The sequence below is a fragment of the Salvia miltiorrhiza genome, chromosome 5, assembly GCF_028751815.1.
Source record: "Salvia miltiorrhiza cultivar Shanhuang (shh) chromosome 5, IMPLAD_Smil_shh, whole genome shotgun sequence".
Lineage (NCBI taxonomy): Eukaryota > Viridiplantae > Streptophyta > Magnoliopsida > Lamiales > Lamiaceae > Salvia > Salvia miltiorrhiza.
This window is the reverse complement of record NC_080391.1, coordinates 46,401,036-46,424,151: the sequence shown is the minus strand read 5'-3', so window position 1 is coordinate 46,424,151 and position 23,116 is coordinate 46,401,036. Positions and strand designations below refer to the sequence as shown.

Here is a 23,116-nt window from a genome sequence, read left to right as displayed (position 1 = left end):
CTGAACTAATTAAAATCGAATAATTTTCCTCCTCTGACCTAACGTCGTTAAGTGTCCGTTAACGTTTGGGTTTAATTGCACCCTCTACTTCAGGGGTGGATCTGCACCTTTTTTTTTATAATTTCAGCAACCCACCTCTGACATCAACTTAACCGCCCCCCGTACTCATCGGCTCCAACTTACACTTTGTCAGCTCGCACGCGTTCAATCTCTTGATCGTCGACTGCTTACCGCCGACATGCAGCAGCATCACCAACTCCAGATGTGGACCTGGATCGAATCCTGCTTGGTCCAAATCCATATCCGTATTTTTTTACTTAGGTCAGGATCCGGTCCAAATCCATTAGGTCCAAAAAAATGAGATTCATGTCCAGATCCATTAGATTCACAGGTTCTCGAGTCTTGACCCGAAAAAGAGAAAAAAGAATGGATCCGGGTCAGGACTCGAGAACCTGTGAATCTAATGGATCATCAATATTACGGCAATTTGCTCCGATCTCACCGTAGTGTGTCTTCGTCGAAGGTCATAACCATGGACTTTCTACTCCTTCGAAGGTGCATTTGCTCTGATCTCACCGTAGTGTGTCTGTTGTGAAGAGGGTATTGACTCAACAATTTTCAGAAGCTAATATACCGACTTGTCAGCAAATGCGACTATTGGAGATAGAGTGCGGCGGCCCTGAAAGTGTAGGTTGCACAGAAAGAGATATTAGGAATTTCGAGAAAGAATTAAGGGATCAACAAAAAGAGATTGATGCTGAAACTCTGATAGAATTCTTTACATCTGAGAAGGAGAAGTATTCAGCATTCTTCTTTGATTATGAGATTGGTTCAGATAATAGGTTCAAAAGATGTTTTTGGGCAGATCATATTTCAAGGAGGGCATATAGTGTATTTGGCGATGTCGTTGTTTTTTATTCCACTTATAACACTAATAAGTATGGGATGATTTTTACACCTTTCGTAGGGGTTAATCATCATCATCAAACAATTATTTTTGGTTGTGGGTTTTTAAGTGATGAGAAGACTGAATCATATGTTTGGCTACTTAATAAGTTTATTGAAGCCATGCCAACTGGTGCACCAAAAGCGATCATCACTGATCAAGATCCTGCTATGACAAAAGCAATTGAACAAGTTTTGCCTGAAACGGTGCATCGGTATTGCTTGTGGCACATATTGAACAAATTCTCAGATAAGATTTCTGCGGTGACTTTCCGAGATCACTATCAGAGCATAAAGAGAATGTTATAAAAAATTCTACATCCCCTGAGGAATTCGAGCATGGTTGGGAAGAGGTTATTCGATGTGCTAACTTGGAGCAAAATAGTTGGATATTGTTGATGTATGGATTGCGGCATAAGTGGGTTCCGACATATTTTAGACATGTATTTTTTGCTGGGATGTCAAGTAGTCAGAGATCTGAGAGTTTGCATTCTTTTTTCAAAAAATATATCTCGAACAAGAACTCATTGATGGATTTCATCACACGATTCAATCGGGCATTAAGACACCAAAGACACAGCGAGTTAGCTGCAGACCACGTTGATATGAATGAGCATCCCAAAATCAAAACAAATTGGCCAATGGAAGCTCAAATGGTTAAGGTGTACACAAAAAAGAAATGGATGGAGTTTCAGGATGAAATGAGTCAAAGTCATGGTTAGTGTGTGCAAAATGCCTCTATAAGAGATGAGCTTGTGATTTACAATGTGATGAGTTTTCAAGATTGTTCGTCCTCGAAACCAAGGCTACTCGTGCATGACAAACTGAGAGACCATATATCATGCAGCTGTGGAAAATTTGAGTTTGATGGTATTCCGTGCAGACACATGTTAGCTTTCTTCCGTGTTAACCAAATATTTCATTTACCTGAAAAGTATATAGTCAAGCGATGGACACGAGATGCAAAGATTGACGCTATATATGCCATAGATGATCAAAATGCTAATGACGATCCAATAAGATTTTTGATGTCACGACGCTCCAAGTTATCTTATAAGGCTTCAATCTTGATTGATGATGCATCTTTAACTGATGAGGGGACAAAATTTTTGGATGAACAATTTGATTACATACATGGTAAAATCAAAGAGATGAGTATTAGTCCAACATCTATCTATGAAAGTCAAATAAGGAAGAGCTTGGATAAACTAAGAAATATTAGTGATCCTTCTGAAATAAGAACAAAGGAATGCGGAAAACGAATGCTATCATCGAAAGAGAAGTCAACTCTAAAGGCTAGGGCGTGTCATGGATGTGGGCTTCGTGGAGTATCACATGACAAACGTAATTGCCCAAATTTGCATAACGAGTATGTGTATAATTATTGAGTTTTATCATTTATGTTTTTAACTAATACATTCACTTGACTGCTTTTACTATGTCATGTTTAATTTCAGATCGATTGCAGATGATCGTCACGGAAACAATGGAAAAGCAAGTGAAGAAGATTAATGTCCATAGCAAGTGAAAATGCATGCTTTTGAACTCATCGATTTTGCAGACTTGAATTATAGTTCATAAATTCATTTTTTTTATATAGAGTTATGAGAATTTAAACAATTTTTAGTTGGTTTGTAATTTCATTAATTTCTCTAATTTTCAATTTTATGAACTTTGATTCACTCTGTTTGATTACATTTGCTTATGGGAGAAGGTAATTTAGTTTTTGGTTTGTGTCTTGTTTATATTGAAGACAATTACTTTAGTCTTCCTGATTTCTTCTATTTGCTTGTTGTGTGAAGTTGTTCTCTTTTCTCTTTTTCTTGTGTTGTTGCCAGGAATGAAGTTATTTTATTTCCTCTTTTCCTTGTGTTGTTGCCAGGAATGAAGTTATTTTATTTTCTCTTTTTCTTGTGTTGTTGCCAGGAATGAAGTTGTTTTATTTTCTCTTTTTCTTGTATTGTTGCCAGGAAATGAAGTTGTTCTCTTTTCCCTTTTCTCATTCCATCACCTGCCTCTAACAATTAATTTGAGAAATTCCTTCAGGAACTCCCCAAGTCTCAAACTCGCGCACTTATTGTACAATAAGGCAGTCTCATTTTTTCTCTGCAACTAAATTCTGCAACCTCTACAGGCCATTGGTTTTTGGTTTTCTGCAAGGCATAATAGTCTCTTATTTTCTGTGTTTTTCTGCAAGTAAGGCATAATAGCCTTCTATTTCTTGTGTTTATCAAACCCATGAACAGTAAGATATATAGTATTTGTTTCAATGTATGATAGAATAAAAATGGATATAATATTGTTAAGGGATATTTGCCGTAAAATATATATATAGGGGAGGGCTAGAATAAAAACACTCTTAAGTGTATAAAATATAAATGATTTTCAGCCCTTAGATCATCAAGATCTACGGTTGATTCGTAACCCTTTTGGATGAATTCGTGGTCCTGGGTTCGAATCCCAAAGGTAGCAAAAATTTATTTTTCACAATTCGTAACCATGTTGGATGAATTCGTAACCCTGTTGGATAAAATTCGTACATTAAAAAACGTTTATATTTATATTTTAAGAAGTGTTTTTACTGTAGCCCTCCCCTATATATATATATATATATATATATATATATATATATATATATATATAAATATGGAGAGGTTCAAGAAAAAATCACTAAATAAAAGAAGAACGGAGAACAATTTTTAGTCATTCGATCATCAAGATCTACGGTGGATGCATCATCTTGTTGGATGAATGCAGATCCTGGGTTGGAATCTTGAAGGGAGCAATTTTTTTTTAAGTGCATTAATTTTAACAGCAAATGCATTAGATTTGATGGTTCTCACGTTCTCACAAATAATGTAGTTCTCTCTAGAACCACACCCTATATATATATATATATATATATATATATATAGGGGTGGGCTAGAATAAAAACACATTTTTTTGTATAAACTATAAACGAATTAAAATGTATGAATTATATGTAGAACACGTATGAATTGGCTGTGTAACTTAACTGTATGAATTGCAAAAAATAAAATTTTCGCTACATTTGGGATTCGAACTCAGGACCTGAATTCATCTAACAAGGTGATGAATCAACCGTATATCTTGATGATCTAAGGGCTAAAAATTGTTCCAATTTTATTTAAAAAATGTGTTTTTATTCTAGCCCTCCCATATATATATATATAGGGTGTGGTTCTAGAGAGAACTACATTATTTGTGAGAACGGGAGAACCATCAAATCTAATGCATTCACTGTAAAAATTAATGCATCCGCTGTTAAAATTAATGCACTCAAAAAAATAAAAAAAAATGTTCCCTTCAGGATTCGAACCCAGGATCTGCATTCATCCAACAAGATGATGCATCCACCGTAGATCTTGATGATCGAATGGCTGAAAATGGTTCTCCGGTCTTCTTTTATTTATGGTTCTTTCCTGAACCTCTCCCTATATATATATATATATATATATATATATATATATATATATATCAAAAGGTGCATTACTTAGATTTTTCTGCTTTTAAGGAATATATTTTTATTCTTATGTTGTCTTAAGTAATTTGATAATTTGTATATTTTTATCTAAATGGTGAACTATATGAATAAATTTTAATATACATGCAAGAAAAAAATATAAATAAATAAATATATAATAATGAAAAGGAACACGTATCATATATATATATATATATATATATATATATATATATATATATATATATAGGGAGAGGTTCAGGAAAAAACCATAAATAAAAGAAGACCGGAGAACCATTTTCAGCCATTCGATCATCAAGATCTACGGTGGATGCATCATCTTGTTGGATGAATGCAGATCCTGGGTTCGAATCCTGAAGGGAACATTTTTTTTTTATTTTTTTGAGTGCATTAATTTTAACAGCGGATGCATTAATTTTTACAGTGAATGCATTAGATTTGATGGTTCTCCCGTTCTCACAAATAATGTAGTTCTCTCTAGAACCACACCCTATATATATATATATATATATATATATATATATACATGTTAGCAATATTATCATTATTTTATAATACAAATATATGTCCTTTGTTGTGATATTAACTTTGTTCGATTAATTTCTAAAAATATAATATAGTGCAAAAAATAATATAAGATATTACACTAGTTGTCACGACCGGCCCTAATTAAGGATAATTAAGCCGGGGAAACCGTGACTAATGGAGGGAGATTAGGAGCGGGGTAGAAAGGGGGATAATCAAACAAGGAAGGATCGCATTTCATCATTTTTAATAAAAGGGATATTTATAATATAACGGAGGTTTAGTCGTATAGACTCAAATAACTAGTAAGTTCGGATAACTCCGACTTAGCCAAAATAACATAAAACTTCTGAGTACGCAGCGGAATAAGGTTCTGATTACATGTATGAAGACATGTATCCCTAGAGTTCATTAATACATAATAAGACAAAAGAGTCCCGTTCGTCACTTCATCACCATCGGCAGCTACTCAACCTGCACATTTAGAAATATATGCAGGGCTGAGTACAAAAGTACTCAGTGGGCACGTATGCCTAAGTATAAAAATACATGCTTCAAAACTGTAAATTGTCATGCCATCATAAACAGTACAGCAAGGGAGTTTTTCGCTAAAAAGGCCCAAGCTTACTAAGTTCATTTATGATTCTTAAAGTTCGACTGCAGTCTAAGTTCTCTTGTAATCTATCATATCTGGAACTGTGTGCCGGAGAGGTGGCCACCTCTCACAAACACTTGACCGGCCAACCCGCTAGATGACTCACGGTCACTGGTGTACACTAGCCCTGGCAGGATAGCTATCAACTGCTCAGGACCCGAATTCGATTGCATAATAACTGGCAAAGCCACATCAGATAGATATCATACCAAACATTGAAACATTTATGGCAAGACAATAGTTGAAATAATTTTCAGTTCAATGATTTTGCCATGAAATAACTTGCTTGAATGTAACATTTAAAATCATTTGATATATATGAAACTGAAATTAACAGTTAGATCATCTCATGCATTCATTCGTATAAGAGGCCTACGATACGCAGGGGATCTCTATATACGTATAGTAAAAGTAATGCCCACCTGATAGCAACTTTTGCTTTGGTAAAGTAGCTTCTTGTCTGGCTATTCTTACTCTCGCGCTTCACCTTTATTGCGATGATATAAAGTAAGATATTTGCTCGAATGAAATCCTCAATTAATGAGAATGCGTAATTTAACTATGCATGACTCGTATTCCGATAATTATTATTCTGAGATAATAATCTGGGAGATTCTATTATAAATCCTAATTGTCGGATTAAATAAATAAAATTAACTAATTGAGGATCGTCTCATGAGGGTGGATAAATAATTAATCCGCTCATCTTAGAGTATTCTAACTCACTTACTAATTAATAGCCTCATTCTAAATTAATCAATAATTAGAATTAGCTCAATTTAATAAATAGATTAATCTAGACTACCCTTAAATTGGGCCTGATTTTAAGCCAAAAATAATAATGGCAGTCCAAATAAAAATTAACTCTAGCCCAAACTAATTAAATACAGCCTATTATAAATTTAGATCTGCAGCCCACGTAATTAAAATGAAGGCCCAATTTTTCGGCCCAAAGAGAAAAAAATCAAATGGCCCAACTCTTTTTCTTCCTTAACAATCATCCGCTCTCTTTCTCTCTCTCAGAAACGCTCACAGCTCCCTTCCGTAAGGGCGGCTTCGTCCGCCTCCTGCTCCGGCCGGCGTCGGTCGTCGCCGCGCCTGAGCCCGGCGCTCTTCTCTCTCTTGTCCGCCTTCGATTTCCTCATGAAACCGAGCTTCCATCTCCCTCTCCTCTTTCGATTTCGGAGGCTCCGTCTCTCTCTCCACGCGAGTCCTGCCGCCGCCGTCTCCGGCTGTTTCAGCCGCCATCGATCCGGCGCCCTTCTTTCACGTCGGCCACCCTTCTCCTTCCACGTTCTCTCTTCTCACAGCGCCTTTCAAATCTATGAAGGAAACCCAAAAAGGGAAGCCCCAAATTTTATTTCCTCCTCTGCCTGAACCCGCCGCCGCCGCTGCTGAGGAACCGGCGAGTGGCCGTCGTTCTAAGCTTCATGTTCGGTTGAGGGCGCCGCCCCTCTCATCCGATTCACCTTCCTCAGTCTCGACGAAGCAACCCAACCGAGCCCTAGGTTCCTTCGGCTCAAGCGACATCGCCGCCACTGCCTGGGCTCGATCGCGCTTCAGAAATTCCGGCGGAGTCGACGCCGCTCTTCGGCTTTGCCTGAAAACTGGCGTTCCTCCTCCCACTTCACAGATGCGAGGTAGAAAGGAGGTGAGCCCTAATTTCCTGGATCAGAAATCGCCTCCACCGCCGTCACCGGAAAACCAGCGAGCGAGGTTGCTTCTGTCGCCATTCTAAGGTCCGGCGAGGTCGGCTCCCTCCGTAGCTGTCGGTGCTGGGTGAAGGCACCGCGAACCGCTGTCGTTGCTCTTCCGGGCGATGGTGAGGCAGACGCAATTTCAGGATACACAACTCAAAAGAATTGAGCCCTAGCTTCTCTTTCCACAAGGCGTCGCCGCTCTGTGATTCGGCGAGAGCCTCACCGTCGTCGTCGCCGGGTTCTCCCCTGATCTCGCCCGACAAGCAGCATAGCTCTGCCTCCGCCAATGCTCCTCGGTTCGGCGAAACAGGGCAACCTCCCCTCCTTAATGAAAGCTAAGTTCATTCTTAATACTCTATTGTGAACGAAACTCAAAGTTTGTTGTAAACCCAGTTCATGTTTCTATTGAGTTCTAGCATTTCTATAATTCGATTATGCAGTGGGTAAAACTAGCCATAGTAGTTTGTTTATCATGCTTAAGTGTAGAGTATGTATGATGGGAAAGTAGTATATGGAGCTCAATGAATACCTTGAATGCTTTGCGAATGTTTGGTGCATGGTTGGCTGCTGCTGTTGTTGAATCCAGAGGATAGGAACTGAAATAAACTGTGGATTGCTTTCATTCTGAATGCAGGTTGAAAATTCAAGAAGGAAGTTTGCAGCTGAATTGTTACAGGCGTGAATTTGGTAGTTATACTTGAGTATCTAGTCATCTATGCCATGTGAAAGCCTTGAGAGAGAATAGGTAGAGTTGCGGCTGATTGACAGCTTCTCTCATTTTTCTCTCCCGCATGCTTGTAGGTATGTAGCTGTAGTGTTTTGTGATAGTGATAGGTTTTGATTGTAAGTAGGGAATAGTGGTGATGTAAATAATTCTCTTAAGTCATTGTGTAAAGCTATATCTGCAAATCTAATTTTTTGTATCATTGCATATCTATAAAATCGATTCTAGGTTTTGCTGAATAACTATGCTTCGATATAACATCTCTACGAATTAAATAACTAATTTAACTCGTTCTCATTAGTCTGAACCAAATCACGACTTTCAAGTAACTAATAGAAATAAAATCTCTATCGCATATAAAATAACAACTTTAAGTTGACTTTGCTAAGTCAGTTATAGATTTGAAAATATAAATTATTAACTGGCTCAATAATTTATATCCCGATTCTCTCACGCGAAGCTAACAAGCATAACTAAAATAATAATAGGCAAAGAATACATATAATTTATAATCCTAGTTGAATTCTAAATATAAATAATTATTGGACTTTTCAATTACTGAAAGATGCAATAATAATTATCGATTTACTGGTCTTAATCATAAATAAAAGAGCGGGCTACTACATACTACCCCTCTTAACAAAAATTTCGTCCCGAAATTTGCATATCATCGTAAAAGTTTTGGGTAAGTTCTCTCATCTTGCTTTCGAGTTCTCATGTTGCTTTTTTTTTATCCATGGTGTCTCCATTGGACTTTTACTAAAGTGATAGACTTGCTCCTGGGTTGTTTCACTTTTTGATCCCAGATGGCTTTTGTCCTTTCTTTATAGCTCAATCTGGGCTAAGGATCATCTTCTTTTGGTAGATCACGTGCTTTGGATTGAAAACATACTTCCTAAGTTGGGATGTGTGGAAACATTGGGCATTCCCATAAATTGGCGGTAACGCCAATCCTAAGCCACTAGGCTTATTTTATCTAGAATCTCCTAAGGTTCCAGAAATCGTGACATAAGCTTACCTTTGACACCAAACCTAATTATTCATTTGGAGGGAGATGGCTTTTAGGAAGACCATGTCTCCTACTAAAGATGTAACTCAGGTCGGCGCGTATCAAAGTAAAAATTTTGTCTATCGCCTCTTTTATTCTTTCTCTGACAATCGAACTATCTCGATCATCTCGCTGAGCATTTTTGGTCCTAAGATTCTCCTTCACCTACTTTGCCCAGTAAAGTAACGATCTGCATTTTCTTTCATATACTGCCTCATAAGGCGTCATATCGATGGTTGCCTGATAATTATTATCATATGCAAACTAAATCAATGACAACACTGATTCCTCACTTCAACCTCTGTCTAGTACTATTACTCTTAACACTTCTTCGAGAGTTTGAATCGTTCTCTCAAACTGTCCATCCGTTTGTAAGTGGAAGACAACACTAAAATTTGACCTCGTGCCTGATTCCTTCTACAAGTTCATCCAAAACCTGGATGTAAACTTCGAATCTCCGATAGCCTGAATTTTTCTCTTAAACATCCATAAGTGATTGTCACGGGCACACCGTGTAACGCACAATTTCTCGGGTATACAACTAGGCTAGCTTGTTCGATTAGTATCTAATTGGTATTGTTATACAATAAGCGCATTTCGTGAGTCACTACACTATTACGCAAATGGCGGTGTTCCCTCCTTTCGACTTTGTAAACTAGCCACGAAATCCATTGTAATGTGCTCCCACTTCCAATCTGGAAATTCCAATGGGTGTAACTTATCATATGGTCTTTGGTGTTAAGCCTTCACTCGTTAACATGTTAGGCATCTCTCAACAAATGAAGCTATATCTTTCTTTATATCTATTCACTAAAATTTTCCTTCCTAGTCCTAGTACTTTTTGTGCTTCCTTGGTGGGCAGTATATAACGTGGAATGAGCTTCGCTCATTATCTCATCTCTGAATTGTTCATCGTGTGAACACACACAATCTTTGATCAACATTAACGCATTATCCACGTCTCATGATACGTCTCCTGATCTTATTGCTAAACGTATTTTCTCCAAGGTCTCATTCTCTTTTTTTTTTTTTTTTTTTTCGCATTATCAGCTTTCCTATAAAGTTGGGTGTTATTACCATCGTGGCAATAATCCATTCTACAGATTCTAGTGGTTGAATCACTTCTAAATTCATTCTACTAAAATCTTTCATGGGTTCTTCTTCCTAAGTAAGGGGAGATCCCAACTTAAGTTGAGTCTTACGACTCAAGGAGTCGTCTACCTTGTTAGCTTTGCCTGGGTGGTAGTTAATACTACAGTCGCGGTCCTGCGCTAGTTCGAGCCATCTTTACTGTCTCATGTTAAGATCTTCTTGCTCGAAAAAGTATTTCAAACTTTTATGGTCTTTACTGCAGTTAATTCTAGTTTATGAGTTGGCTAGTTCAATTCATATGGTTAATGCTATCGTGATGCGTATGTTGCCACTCTTCCTTCTTGCGTTAACATGCAACTAAGTACTCTCCTTGGACACGTCTGTATAAATCACATATTATTTGTTAGCTACTGGAACAGCTATGGTTAACTTCTCCTTGAGCTTCTTGAAATCTTTTTTTTTTTTTTTTTTTTCACATACTCTTGTCCAAAGAAATTTAATTCCCTTCCTGAGTAATAGGGTCATTGGTCTTGCTATTTTGGAAAATCCTTCTATGAATCTCTGATAGCAACTTGCTAGTTCCAAGAAATTTTTGATCTCATTTGGGGTTAGTAGGTGATCTCCACTCATGTACAACTTATACTTCCTCAGGGTGCACTTTGATCCTTTCTAATGAGATAATATGTCCCAAAAACGTGATTTTGTTGAGCCAAAATTCGCACTTGCAGAACTTAGCATAAAGATGCTTTGTTTTCAATATTTTTAAGACTATCCTCAGGTGTTTCTCATGGTCCTTCTCGTTCCTCGAGTAGATCAAGACATCATCTATGAAACTAAGACAACTTGCCTAAGTACGGGTGGAACACTCGGTTCATGAGGTCCACAAACATGGCTGGTGCATTGGTCAATCCAAATGACACCACTACGAACTCATAGAGTCTATATCTGGTTCGGAAGACCACCTTGGGTACATCTTCTTATCGAATCTATAGTTGATGGTACCTAGACCTTAAATCTAGCTTTGAGGACACACTCACTACTCTGAGTTGCTTGAAGAAGTCGTCTATCCTCGTTAGAGGATACCTGTCCTTGAGTGTCACCTTGTTCAACTCTCTATAAGTTGATGTGTATTCTCGGACCGAGGATACACATTCTCAATGTGCCATCTTTATTCTTTTACAAAAAGAACGGGTGCACCCCAGTGAAATCTCCAGGAAACATTTGGAAATTCACGTACGATTGTCACGTCTCCTATACTTTTTTTTTCGGTTTTTAGTTTTCTGTGCAACTACACAAGGTAGGGTGGACACCATTTTCTTATCATCTTTGTTGCTTGAGGGGCGGAGATGATCGTCTTTCTCCTACCCATGCTGATCCCATGAAAACGTGTCAGTTTCTTCCCCATGGTCGAAAAGAAATTTGACTTTCATTGCAAATGATGATGGCATAGTTCTCAACTATCCATTCCATTCCTAAAATTATGTATATGTCTCTCATCGGCATAACATACGAGTTGTTCACTCCAACTTGAATAATTTTTATGCTTAGCTCTAAATTCAAGCACACACGTGCTATTATTGTTGTTGTTGCTATCGCTGGTGTGGTTACTGCTCTTGGTATTGTTGGGCAAAGCTTGGATTGCTCAAATGCAGATTCTGAACAGGCGAGTTTAGCCTGAGACCCGCCCTTTGTTGCTTATTCGGGTAACGATTTGTATAATGTTCATTCCAGTTACTATGCAACAACCTTCATTACCAGTACTGGAGAGTTTCCCATGGTTCTTGTTCCACTTTGGGCAGGGTGGAGTCCCATACTTGTTATCCCCCATCTGTTTTGAGGTGTCATAGCCACGTTGCTGTGACGTCTGCCCCTGCCATGGCCCTTTCCTTAGCTTGGCCAGGGTTACTATATCCCATTCTCTTTTTCTTTCTCAAAAGTTTTGAGCCCGAGTTTGTGGAGGTGCAGACGTAGGCGCAGTTGCTGGTCTCTCTCCCAGCATTGCTGCCTCAATGCATAACGCTTTGCTAAGCGACTCCACGTAAGACGATCCACCATGGCTTGCCCAAGCCATTCTAATCTCGTGCCTCAGTCCGACATCGAATTCTTTTAACCATCTTTTCATATGTGTCTACTTGCTCTAGCGCATATCTTGACGTATCGCAGAACATCATGCCATATGGAGTAATTGTTGTTCTTCCTTGCTTCGGATTGTAAAATTCCATTTCTTTATTTTTGCGATAGCTTTTGGGTGTATACTTGTCATATATTACAGTCTTAAACTATTCCCACGTTAAATTTCCTAACTACTCAATTATCATTGTCTTCCTCCTTGCTTCCCACCATAAGTCAGCTGAGAGGATACGCAAGTAAGACGTTCCAGATCTGTGCAGCGTAAGAAATTGAAGATGCGCTCACTAGCTTGTACCCAAGTCTCAGCCTTTGTTGGATCTCCTATCCTATCGAAGACAGGTGGGTTTCCTCGTAGAAATAGTTCTTCTATTCTATATTTTTGTTGTATAGTTAGTGGCGTTATATTGTTCTAGCCATGGTACTGGGCCTTTTTCATTATCTCGTGGAATTCTTCATCTTCTTCTCGGACTCCCTTGTTTTGGTGGCGTACTGATGAGTTGACACGTAATCATCAATACATACATATGCATATCATCACTTCTGTAAACCGTTTCTTGATTCTCAAATCTTGCTCGCACTCTTTCTCGTGCAAGCATATAAGTAAAATGTGGCGGAATTGACTTGCCGCAAAAGATCGATAAGGTCGCTAAAAAGACATAAGAAAATTGTTTCGATGAGAACTTCTACATTAACATATGGATCTAGATGTATTGATCTATCCAAGTACTACTCATGATGAACTGGCTGTCTAGCAATGCCATCACCAACTAATTTGGTCATGGAACCAATTTTTTTTTTTTTTTTTTCGTACTAATACTAGTCAAACATAACTAAGCCAACATAGGGCATACAAAAACATCAGAACAATCATTGTTTTCTAAAAAAAAATAATAACGTTCTACCAAATCCATAAGAGATGGTCTAGCTGCATCATGTGATTGACCCTTGGGTCGAGGCATACTTGTTTGATGGATTTAATCTGGTGAATACTTGTTTGTTTTTAGGTCACCGGAAATCTACTAACAACTAACAAACCACAATGATTAAAGTCACAAATGGCAATTACGCAGAGTGAAGTGAATCAACAATTTTGTCATACGATTGAAAAGAAATGGCCTTAGGGTAGAAATGAATTGACTAAAAGGTCGAGACGAAATGACCTAATAATCTGAACCCGCTTGGCTTTTCAGATGAAAGTTTAAATATATAGGTTTAGAGACCCATATATGACGACTACTGATATTTTGGTCATGTGGACTGGCCAGGTCCGACATAACTACTTCTCAGTCACTCGGAAATACTTTTCCGAACTAGGCAACTCTTGTTCATTGGCTGAAAAAGGTATATTTGGTCTAAAATCACCACTTTCTTCTTAACATCTTGAACATGTCCTTGAGAATATTCTAGAGCTTCTCAAACTTGGAGTCTGCCTCCTAGTTTAATGCAATCCTTAAACATCTTCTATAGGCGAAATAAGGTAGGCTCGACCTTACTCAACAATCTTCCTCTATATGATCTTTGTGTAGTACTTCTAGTACTTAGTGTTTTCTTCACATAGCGCTTGAAATGCAACCATATAATTTGAAGTACTATTCCGTGTTATTGCAAAAGACCTTCTGAATCATCACACATTCAATAAGGAAATAGCTTTTGCTCATCTGAGCACCTTTATAGGGTATGTGTCACCATATGTAATGCTAAGTCATGGAATGACCTTAGTCAATGCTCTCATTCCGGCTACCAGACTAAATACCTAATCCAAGACGTTCTAACTGAGGCGATGTCCTCGATAGGTTAAGATATGTATACTTATCTTGAGTATATCCTTAGGGTCTCATTAGAATCTTAATTCATTTGTTTCAGCATTAATCCACTGTCGGCGCTTCTAGCTATTATTAAACTCTGAACCATCTTCGAGAACTTCTCTCGTCTTACCCACTTGAGTAAACTTTTATGATCAATCATAATGGTTGGTAATTGTTAGTACCCATATCACATCTCGTCTTTCCAATTCGTAGTAGGTGATCGTAATCAATAGGGATTCTCAGTCATGTCCTCATCTAATATGATAGGTACTGTAAGCAGAATGGTTCCGAATATCTGAAACTATAAGCTGATAGCTTTAATCGAATTATTAACATCATATACAAAGCATTTTGACCCCTCGTAAGTCTAACTCTGAAGTTCATTGATGAATCATGAAAGTTATCCTCAAGCCATAGCTAGTGATAATCGAGGCTAGAAGTGAGTCTCAACTTATTAGGGATTAGCTAACTGATTACATAAGTCACACTCATCGCTATAAGCAATATCATACTTAAACTATCATTGAATAAGGCAGTAGTTGATTAGGTTTTCCGTCTTGCGTGAACAACCTGAATGAAGAACAATGCCTGCGTCAGTGATCCGTGCGTGGCACTCCGCTTGCACTACTTTCATTAGATTCTCTTCCTCTTTCTTAGCTCTTCACCATGGCTATAGTGATATATAACTGAGTTTCTAGCTTTTATTGTTCTTCTCGTAACAGTGATCATGCATTCTTAACGCATCTAAGTTTATTGAGATATCTAATCAATCAATAAAGCATAAAACTTGAATGTAAGCATCAGTACATTCATATAGAACGTGAACTTCTCAATGTTTTAAAATCATTACCACCTTCTTTCTTGCGCTGAGCATGACGATGTGATGAAGTGATGAGCTTTGGTTGACTGACTCATATATACTAGTGATCATACTAGAAAAATGGGCTAACTCTAGGGTTCAGAGCAAATGAACTGCTCTGATACCACTCTGTCACGACCGGCCCTAATTAAGGATAATTAAGCCGGGGAAACCGTGACTAATGGAGGGAGATTAGGAGCGGGGTAGAAAGGGGGATAATCAAACAAGGAAGGATCGCATTTCATCATTTTTAATAAAAGGGATATTTATAATATAACGGAGGTTTAGTCGTATAGACTCAAATAACTAGTAAGTTCGGATAACTCCGACTTAGCCAAAATAACATAAAACTTCTGAGTACGCAGCGGAATAAGGTTCTGATTACATGTATGAAGACATGTATCCCTAGAGTTCATTAATACATAATAAGACAAAAGAGTCCCGTTCGTCACTTCATCACCATCGGCAGCTACTCAACCTGCACATTTAGAAATATATGCAGGGCTGAGTACAAAAGTACTCAGTGGGCACGTATGCCTAAGTATAAAAATACATGCTTCAAAACTGTAAATTGTCATGCCATCATAAACAGTACAGCAAGGGAGTTTTTCGCTAAAAAGGCCCAAGCTTACTAAGTTCATTTGTGATTCTTAAAGTTCGACTGCAGTCTAAGTTCTCTTGTAATCTATCATATCTGGAACTGTGTGCCGGAGAGGTGGCCACCTCTCACAAACACTTGACCGGCCAACCCGCTAGATGACTCACGGTCACTGGTGTACACTAGCCCTGGCAGGATAGCTATCAACTGCTCAGGACCCGAATTCGATTGCATAATAACTGGCAAAGCCACATCAGATAGATATCATACCAAACATTGAAACATTTATGGCAAGACAATAGTTGAAATAATTTTCAGTTCAATGATTTTGCCATGAAATAACTTGCTTGAATGTAACATTTAAAATCATTTGATATATATGAAACTGAAATTAACAGTTAGATCATCTCATGCATTCATTCGTATAAGAGGCCTACGATACGCAGGGGATCTCTATATACGTATAGTAAAAGTAATGCCCACCTGATAGCAACTTTTGCTTTGGTAAAGTAGCTTCTTGTCTGGCTATTCTTACTCTCGCGCTTCACCTTTATTGCGATGATATAAAGTAAGATATTTGCTCGAATGAAATCCTCAATTAATGAGAATGCGTAATTTAACTATGCATGACTCGTATTCCGATAATTATTATTCTGAGATAATAATCTGGGAGATTCTATTATAAATCCTAATTGTCGGATTAAATAAATAAAATTAACTAATTGAGGATCGTCTCATGAGGGTGGATAAATAATTAATCCGCTCATCTTAGAGTATTCTAACTCACTTACTAATTAATAGCCTCATTCTAAATTAATCAATAATTAGAATTAGCTCAATTTAATAAATAGATTAATCTAGACTACCCTTAAATTGGGCCTGATTTTAAGCCAAAAATAATAATGGCAGTCCAAATAAAAATTAACTCTAGCCCAAACTAATTAAATACAGCCTATTATAAATTTAGATCTGCAGCCCACGTAATTAAAATGAAGGCCCAATTTTTCGGCCCAAAGAGAAAAAAATCAAATGGCCCAACTCTTTTTCTTCCTTAACAATCATCCGCTCTCTTTCTCTCTCTCAGAAACGCTCACAGCTCCCTTCCGTAAGGGCGGCTTCGTCCGCCTCCTGCTCCGGCCGGCGTCGGTCGTCGCCGCGCCTGAGCCCGGCGCTCTTCTCTCTCTTGTCCGCCTTCGATTTCCTCATGAAACCGAGCTTCCATCTCCCTCTCCTCTTTCGATTTCGGAGGCTCCGTCTCTCTCTCCACGCGAGTCCTGCCGCCGCCGTCTCCGGCTGTTTCAGCCGCCATCGATCCGGCGCCCTTCTTTCACGTCGGCCACCCTTCTCCTTCCACGTTCTCTCTTCTCACAGCGCCTTTCAAATCTATGAAGGAAACCCAAAAAGGGAAGCCCCAAATTTTATTTCCTCCTCTGCCTGAACCCGCCGCCGCCGCTGCTGAGGAACCGGCGAGTGGCCGTCGTTCTAAGCTTCATGTTCGGTTGAGGGCGCCGCCCCTCTCATCCGATTCACCTTCCTCAGTCTCGACGAAGCAACCCAACCGAGCCCTAGGTTCCTTCGGCTCAAGCGACATCGCCGCCACTGCCTGGGCTCGATCGCGCTTCAGAAATTCCGGCGGAGTCGACGCCGCTCTTCGGCTTTGCCTGAAAACTGGCGTTCCTCCTCCCACTTCACAGATGCGAGGTAGAAAGGAGGTGAGCCCTAATTTCCTGGATCAGAAATCGCCTCCACCGCCGTCACCGGAAAACCAGCGAGCGAGGTTGCTTCTGTCGCCATTCTAAGGTCCGGCGAGGTCGGCTCCCTCCGTAGCTGTCGGTGCTGGGTGAAGGCACCGCGAACCGCTGTCGTTGCTCTTCCGGGCGATGGTGAGGCAGATGCAATTTCAGGATACACAACTCAAAAGAATTGAGCCCTAGCTTCTCTTTCCACAAGGCGTCGCCGCTCTGTGATTCGGCGAGAGCCTCACCGTCGTCGTCGCCGGGTTCTCCCCTGATCTCGCCCGACAAGCAGCATAGCTCTGCCTCCGCCAATGCTCCTCGGTTCGGCGAAACAGGGCAACCTCCCCTCCTTAATGAAAGCTAAGTTCATTCTTAATACTCTATTGTGAACGAAACTCAAAGTTTGTTGTAAACCCAGTTCATGTTTCTATTGAGTTCTAGCATTTCTATAATTCGATTATGCAGTGGGTAAAACTAGCCATAGTAGTTTGTTTATCATGCTTAAGTGTAGAGTATGTATGATGGGAAAGTAGTATATGGAGCTCAATGAATACCTTGAATGCTTTGCGAATGTTTGGTGCATGGTTGGCTGCTGCTGTTGTTGAATCCAGAGGATAGGAACTGAAATAAACTGTGGATTGCTTTCATTCTGAATGCAGGTTGAAAATTCAAGAAGGAAGTTTGCAGCTGAATTGTTACAGGCGTGAATTTGGTAGTTATACTTGAGTATCTAGTCATCTATGCCATGTGAAAGCCTTGAGAGAGAATAGGTAGAGTTGCGGCTGATTGACAGCTTCTCTCATTTTTCTCTCCCGCATGCTTGTAGGTATGTAGCTGTAGTGTTTTGTGATAGTGATAGGTTTTGATTGTAAGTAGGGAATAGTGGTGATGTAAATAATTCTCTTAAGTCATTGTGTAAAGCTATATCTGCAAATCTAATTTTTTGTATCATTGCATATCTATAAAATCGATTCTAGGTTTTGCTGAATAACTATGCTTCGATATAACATCTCTACGAATTAAATAACTAATTTAACTCGTTCTCATTAGTCTGAACCAAATCACGACTTTCAAGTAACTAATAGAAATAAAATCTCTATCGCATATAAAATAACAACTTTAAGTTGACTTTGCTAAGTCAGTTATAGATTTGAAAATATAAATTATTAACTGGCTCAATAATTTATATCCCGATTCTCTCACGCGAAGCTAACAAGCATAACTAAAATAATAATAGGCAAAGAATACATATAATTTATAATCCTAGTTGAATTCTAAATATAAATAATTATTGGACTTTTCAATTACTGAAAGATGCAATAATAATTATCGATTTACTGGTCTTAATCATAAATAAAAGAGCGGGCTACTACACTAGTTGAACTTGAAAGTAAAGAATAAAAATGGATATAATATTGTTAAGGGATATTTGCCGTAAAATACACGAACTTTCTTGTTTTAAGCTCTTGAAAAGAGCTATATCAGGACTACTCCTAGTCCTCCGGACAACCTTCAAAATTAAAAAAAAAAAAAAATACACCACCTTTCGATTTTTTATGATTTTTCCCACGGGTATGAAATACCCCAAATAGAAGTTGATTTTAGTACTTTTGACTTAAATTTTTTTATACCTAAACGTGACGGATAATAAAAACGGCATAATAAATTCGATGCATCAGCTTAAGTTTCAACAAATCTAAATCAAAACTAAAATCAGCTTCTATTTGGGTGTAATTTATATCGTTGGGATAAATCAGAAAAAATCCATAAGTGATGTATTTTTTTTTTCAAATTTAAAGGTCATAGGAAATATTAGAATTTGCTTAAAGTTCGTGTATTTTACAGAAAATATCCTTATTGTTAATGGTGCACATATTAACAATATTCTTCAATTATTTCAAAAGCAACAGTTCAATGCAATATTTTTTAAGATATTAGTGAAATTGGAAATAAAGATCAGAAAAACAATAGAAATTCATATAACGGCGAGAATAGTGTCACACATTGACCATATTGTTCGATTATTTATTAAACTATGATATAGTGTAAAAAACGTGCAACATATTAGTGAATTTGAAATAAAATATTAATATTAAAACAAATCGCTATAATTGTGAGAATAATGTCCCAAATCCACCACATTGTTCTATTATTTCATAAGAACTAGCATTTGCAGCTTGTGCAACGCACAAGAAATATTTTTATATTACTATATACCAATTCCTTTATCATATATATAAATATACTAAAAAAATAATTTTAAATTAATATATTTGAGCTGAATATTAAAAAAGTAAAAAAAATAAAGAATAATCCACAATGATAAAAATTGATATTACGAAGAGGTACAAAAAATAAGTTTAAAAATGAAAATAGGATTTATGCAAAGAAAGATGAGAGAGGAGAGAGAATTTATTAAATTTCAATCTTTAAATAAATATAACTTTTACATTTTAATCAAATATTTACATAAAATATTCTATCTCCGTCCATGATATCGTTTCTACTTTTGTCATTTTGTCGTCCATAATATTATTTTCACTTCCATTTATAGCAGTAGAGTCCACAAACTTTAACTCACAACAATAGTGTGACCCAAACTCCATTCATAATAATATTCATTCACAAAATTGTCACTCAATTTTGAAACCAATTTGAAACCTTAGCATTTTAATATAGTATAGATATGTTATACTGTAAAGTATTAGAATATATTTGTCAAATTAAAATAAATTAACTAATGACCAAAAGAAAATCACTATCATTGTGAGAATAATGTCACGATATTAACCACATTGCCCAATTAATGAATTTGGGTCTTCGATGTCCGATATTCGATATTCGATATTTGATATTTCCAAAAGGGATCACAAGTATGCGAAGAAGAAAGAAATGGTAGCTGGAGAAGCTGAAGATTCTGGATCTGCAACCATGTCTTCAACCAACAACTCCACCAGCTCAGATGACGAGAGCCAGGCCCTCATGGCTAAAGATGCCAAAAGCGTGGCTGATAACTCTTGCAACAGCTACGACAACGGATTGAATGGGCCTGAGGTAAACTCTCACTCTAGAACTCTTAATACTGATAACTCCTTGTTGTTTATAGGAGATAATTCAGAATCTAGAGGCACCTCAACTGGTGAAGTTGATGAGTATGATCAGCTCATGACTGATCATCAATTGCTGAGATCAATGTTCGAAAATCTCCTACGACAAAAATCAGAAACTGAAAAAGGAGATCAGTGAAGATCAGTCAAAGAAGGAGACAATCAAGGTCTACTATCCAGATGATACCGGTCTTGATGAACTGATCAAGGAGAACAATCAACTAAAGACAAGAGTCAACACTCTTCGGTCAGAATAGAGCGAGCTCCAGTCTCAACTGAACGAGACCAAGACTGAGCTCAAGAAATCAACAGTGCAATTAATGTGAGAAGGCCTCACATGAAATCAAGAGGCTCAACTACAAATTGGAGCAAATTAACAGTCAAGAACTGCATGAAGAATCTCCACTGATGGACAACTTTCCATCAAAAGCTTTAGTGGAAAGCATCGGAGGAAAGTTGACCACCGCTGATAAGGGAAAATGAATCATGATCCAAGATGTAACTGAAGCATCCGATGACGACACACCAGAAGAACCCAAGGATTATGATAAAGAAGAAGTTCTGAAGAGAAACATGATGGTGAACAAGAATGTTCCTCCTCCACAAAACTACAGACGAGCAAATGAGGCACCCAATCAGTATGCAACAACTGAAGGACTATGGAATCAAAGAAAAAGAAGTTCCAATCTACTGTGATAGCTCCAGTGCTATTGCAATCTCACAGAATCTAGTACATTACACCAGATGCAAGCACGTTGCGATACGTCATCACTTTATTCGTGATCATGTGGAAAAGAAAGACGTTTCAGTTGAGAAGATCTATACAAGCATTCAAAGAGTTGATTTGCTGACCAAAGCTCTTCCAGAGGATAGATTCAAATATCTATGCGGAAGGATCGGGCTACTGAATCCCGAAGAATGATGCTGGTCAGAGAAGCTTTTTAACTGAAGAAGAGGATTTCAACTGAAGTCATGACAACTGATGTTCAGTCAACTGAAGCCTCTTAACTGATGACGTGGTAAGTAATGAAGATGAGTCTTTGATCGAGGGGGAACTGTTCTTAACAGTTTAGCTGAACACATGGTATCGACTGACTACAATGATCAGTCGACCAGTAAGTATTTATATTTCAGTAAAAATAGTCGTTTCAGTTAGTTATTTATATGCATTCATAAATTTCAAAATCATATTCTTAACTGATTAGTAGCATCAAAATGTTTTAACTGATTGTTGGGAACTGGAACTAAAATATCCTTGCTAGACAAGTCATTTAAGTTGCATTTAAATAGGCCTTTAATTTGTCCCGCATTTTTCAGAATCAGTTTCAATATTTCCTTTTCAAGTGATTAATCAAAGTACACTTTATCGCATAAAATCCCTTATTTTAAGGAATTCAAGTGACGAGCATTTAATGCGGATTTAAAAAATCATTAAATACGCCTTGGCATGTGGATTTCAACTGTCTGTGTCTTTTCAAAGCCCTATATTAACTGTTCATCTCCTACGACCGATCATATCAGCATATAAAAATCACGTTCTTCCACACTTAGAATTTTTCTTCCCTTTCACCTGCAATCCTCCGTGAGAAACTTTGTCTAATATTTTCCCAGATCAACTAGTTCTACGAAGAACTGAAGTTCAACGACTCCGGTGATCTCATCACGAAGATCAACGTTTACACCATACCGAACTTCAAGGAACTGGAGAAAGTCCACATCAACGTTACTGAGAATGTTCAGAAATTGTCCGTCCTACTGAACACTGGCCCAAAGCCCTCCATCATCACTGACGTGGAGGCAAACAAAATACTGAAGACGGCGATGCTTCAGGAGAGCACTCCCACCGAAGGGACTCTTAAGCTTGCGCTCTACAAGCCGGGCCACAACCTTCTGGGTAAGATTATACAAAAATGCTGGTTTGGCACTAGAGGTTCCCCTGACCAGGCCTCACAGCCGCAGAAGAATGTCATGGCTGCGCTCCTGATGGAAGGTCCTTACAACTGGGAAGGAGCCTATCTTGACTTGCTCTACAATGAGCCAACCAACTCAAAGTCGGCGTCGATGCTCCGACAAGGAAATAGGGTGACTCAAATCATCATCGAGGGCAACAGTCATATTCAAGTCTACTGGCCAGAGCAGCTGCCAGTGAGTGATCACTTCCACCTCATCAAGCAGGCGAATGGAGGCTCTAAAACCTCCACGCAGACAAAATTGAAGGTAATTTCTGAACCTTCATCAGTTGAGACTGAAACACCTGTGTCTCCAACTGATATCTCCAAGCTTTCTTCCAAGCCTACCTCCAAGCCTTCTGCCACCCTATCAGAAATTCCTTCCGATATTCCTCGCCGCCCCCGTTCCACTCCCAAAAAGACCACCTCCAAGCCCAAATTAAAACCAAAACCCAAATCCGACAGGATATCAGTAAGGATACCTGCCAAAGGCAAATAAATTCAACCTTCTTCTCCTCCAGTGCCAACTCTTTTCGGCACTAAAGAGCAACAACAAGCTGTTCAAGCCTTAAGATTTGAATCCTCTAGAGAAGCCACTCTTTACCTTGTTCAGCACTTCCCTGGCCTCAACTCTTCTCTTGAAGTATACCAAAACCTCCATCGTCTTCTTGCCTTCACCTTCATAAAAACAGCTCCGTGCTCTCAGATCGATGATCTCAATACCGTCGAGTCTGATGA

The 23,116-nt window shown here is 38.3% G+C and overlaps 1 protein-coding gene across 1 annotated transcript; it reads left to right on the top strand.

The window, feature by feature from the left end:
• The first annotated feature begins 511 nt into the window (after nucleotides 1–511).
• Nucleotides 512–2,668, top strand: LOC131024560 (uncharacterized). The gene is made up of 2 exons (XM_057954075.1): nucleotides 512–2,314; nucleotides 2,403–2,668. The coding sequence occupies exons 1-2, from the start codon at nucleotides 1,716–1,718 to the stop codon at nucleotides 2,455–2,457; spliced, it is 654 nt and encodes a 217-aa protein (XP_057810058.1). The 5' UTR covers nucleotides 512–1,715; the 3' UTR covers nucleotides 2,458–2,668.
• Nucleotides 2,669–23,116: the final 20,448 nt, after the last annotated feature.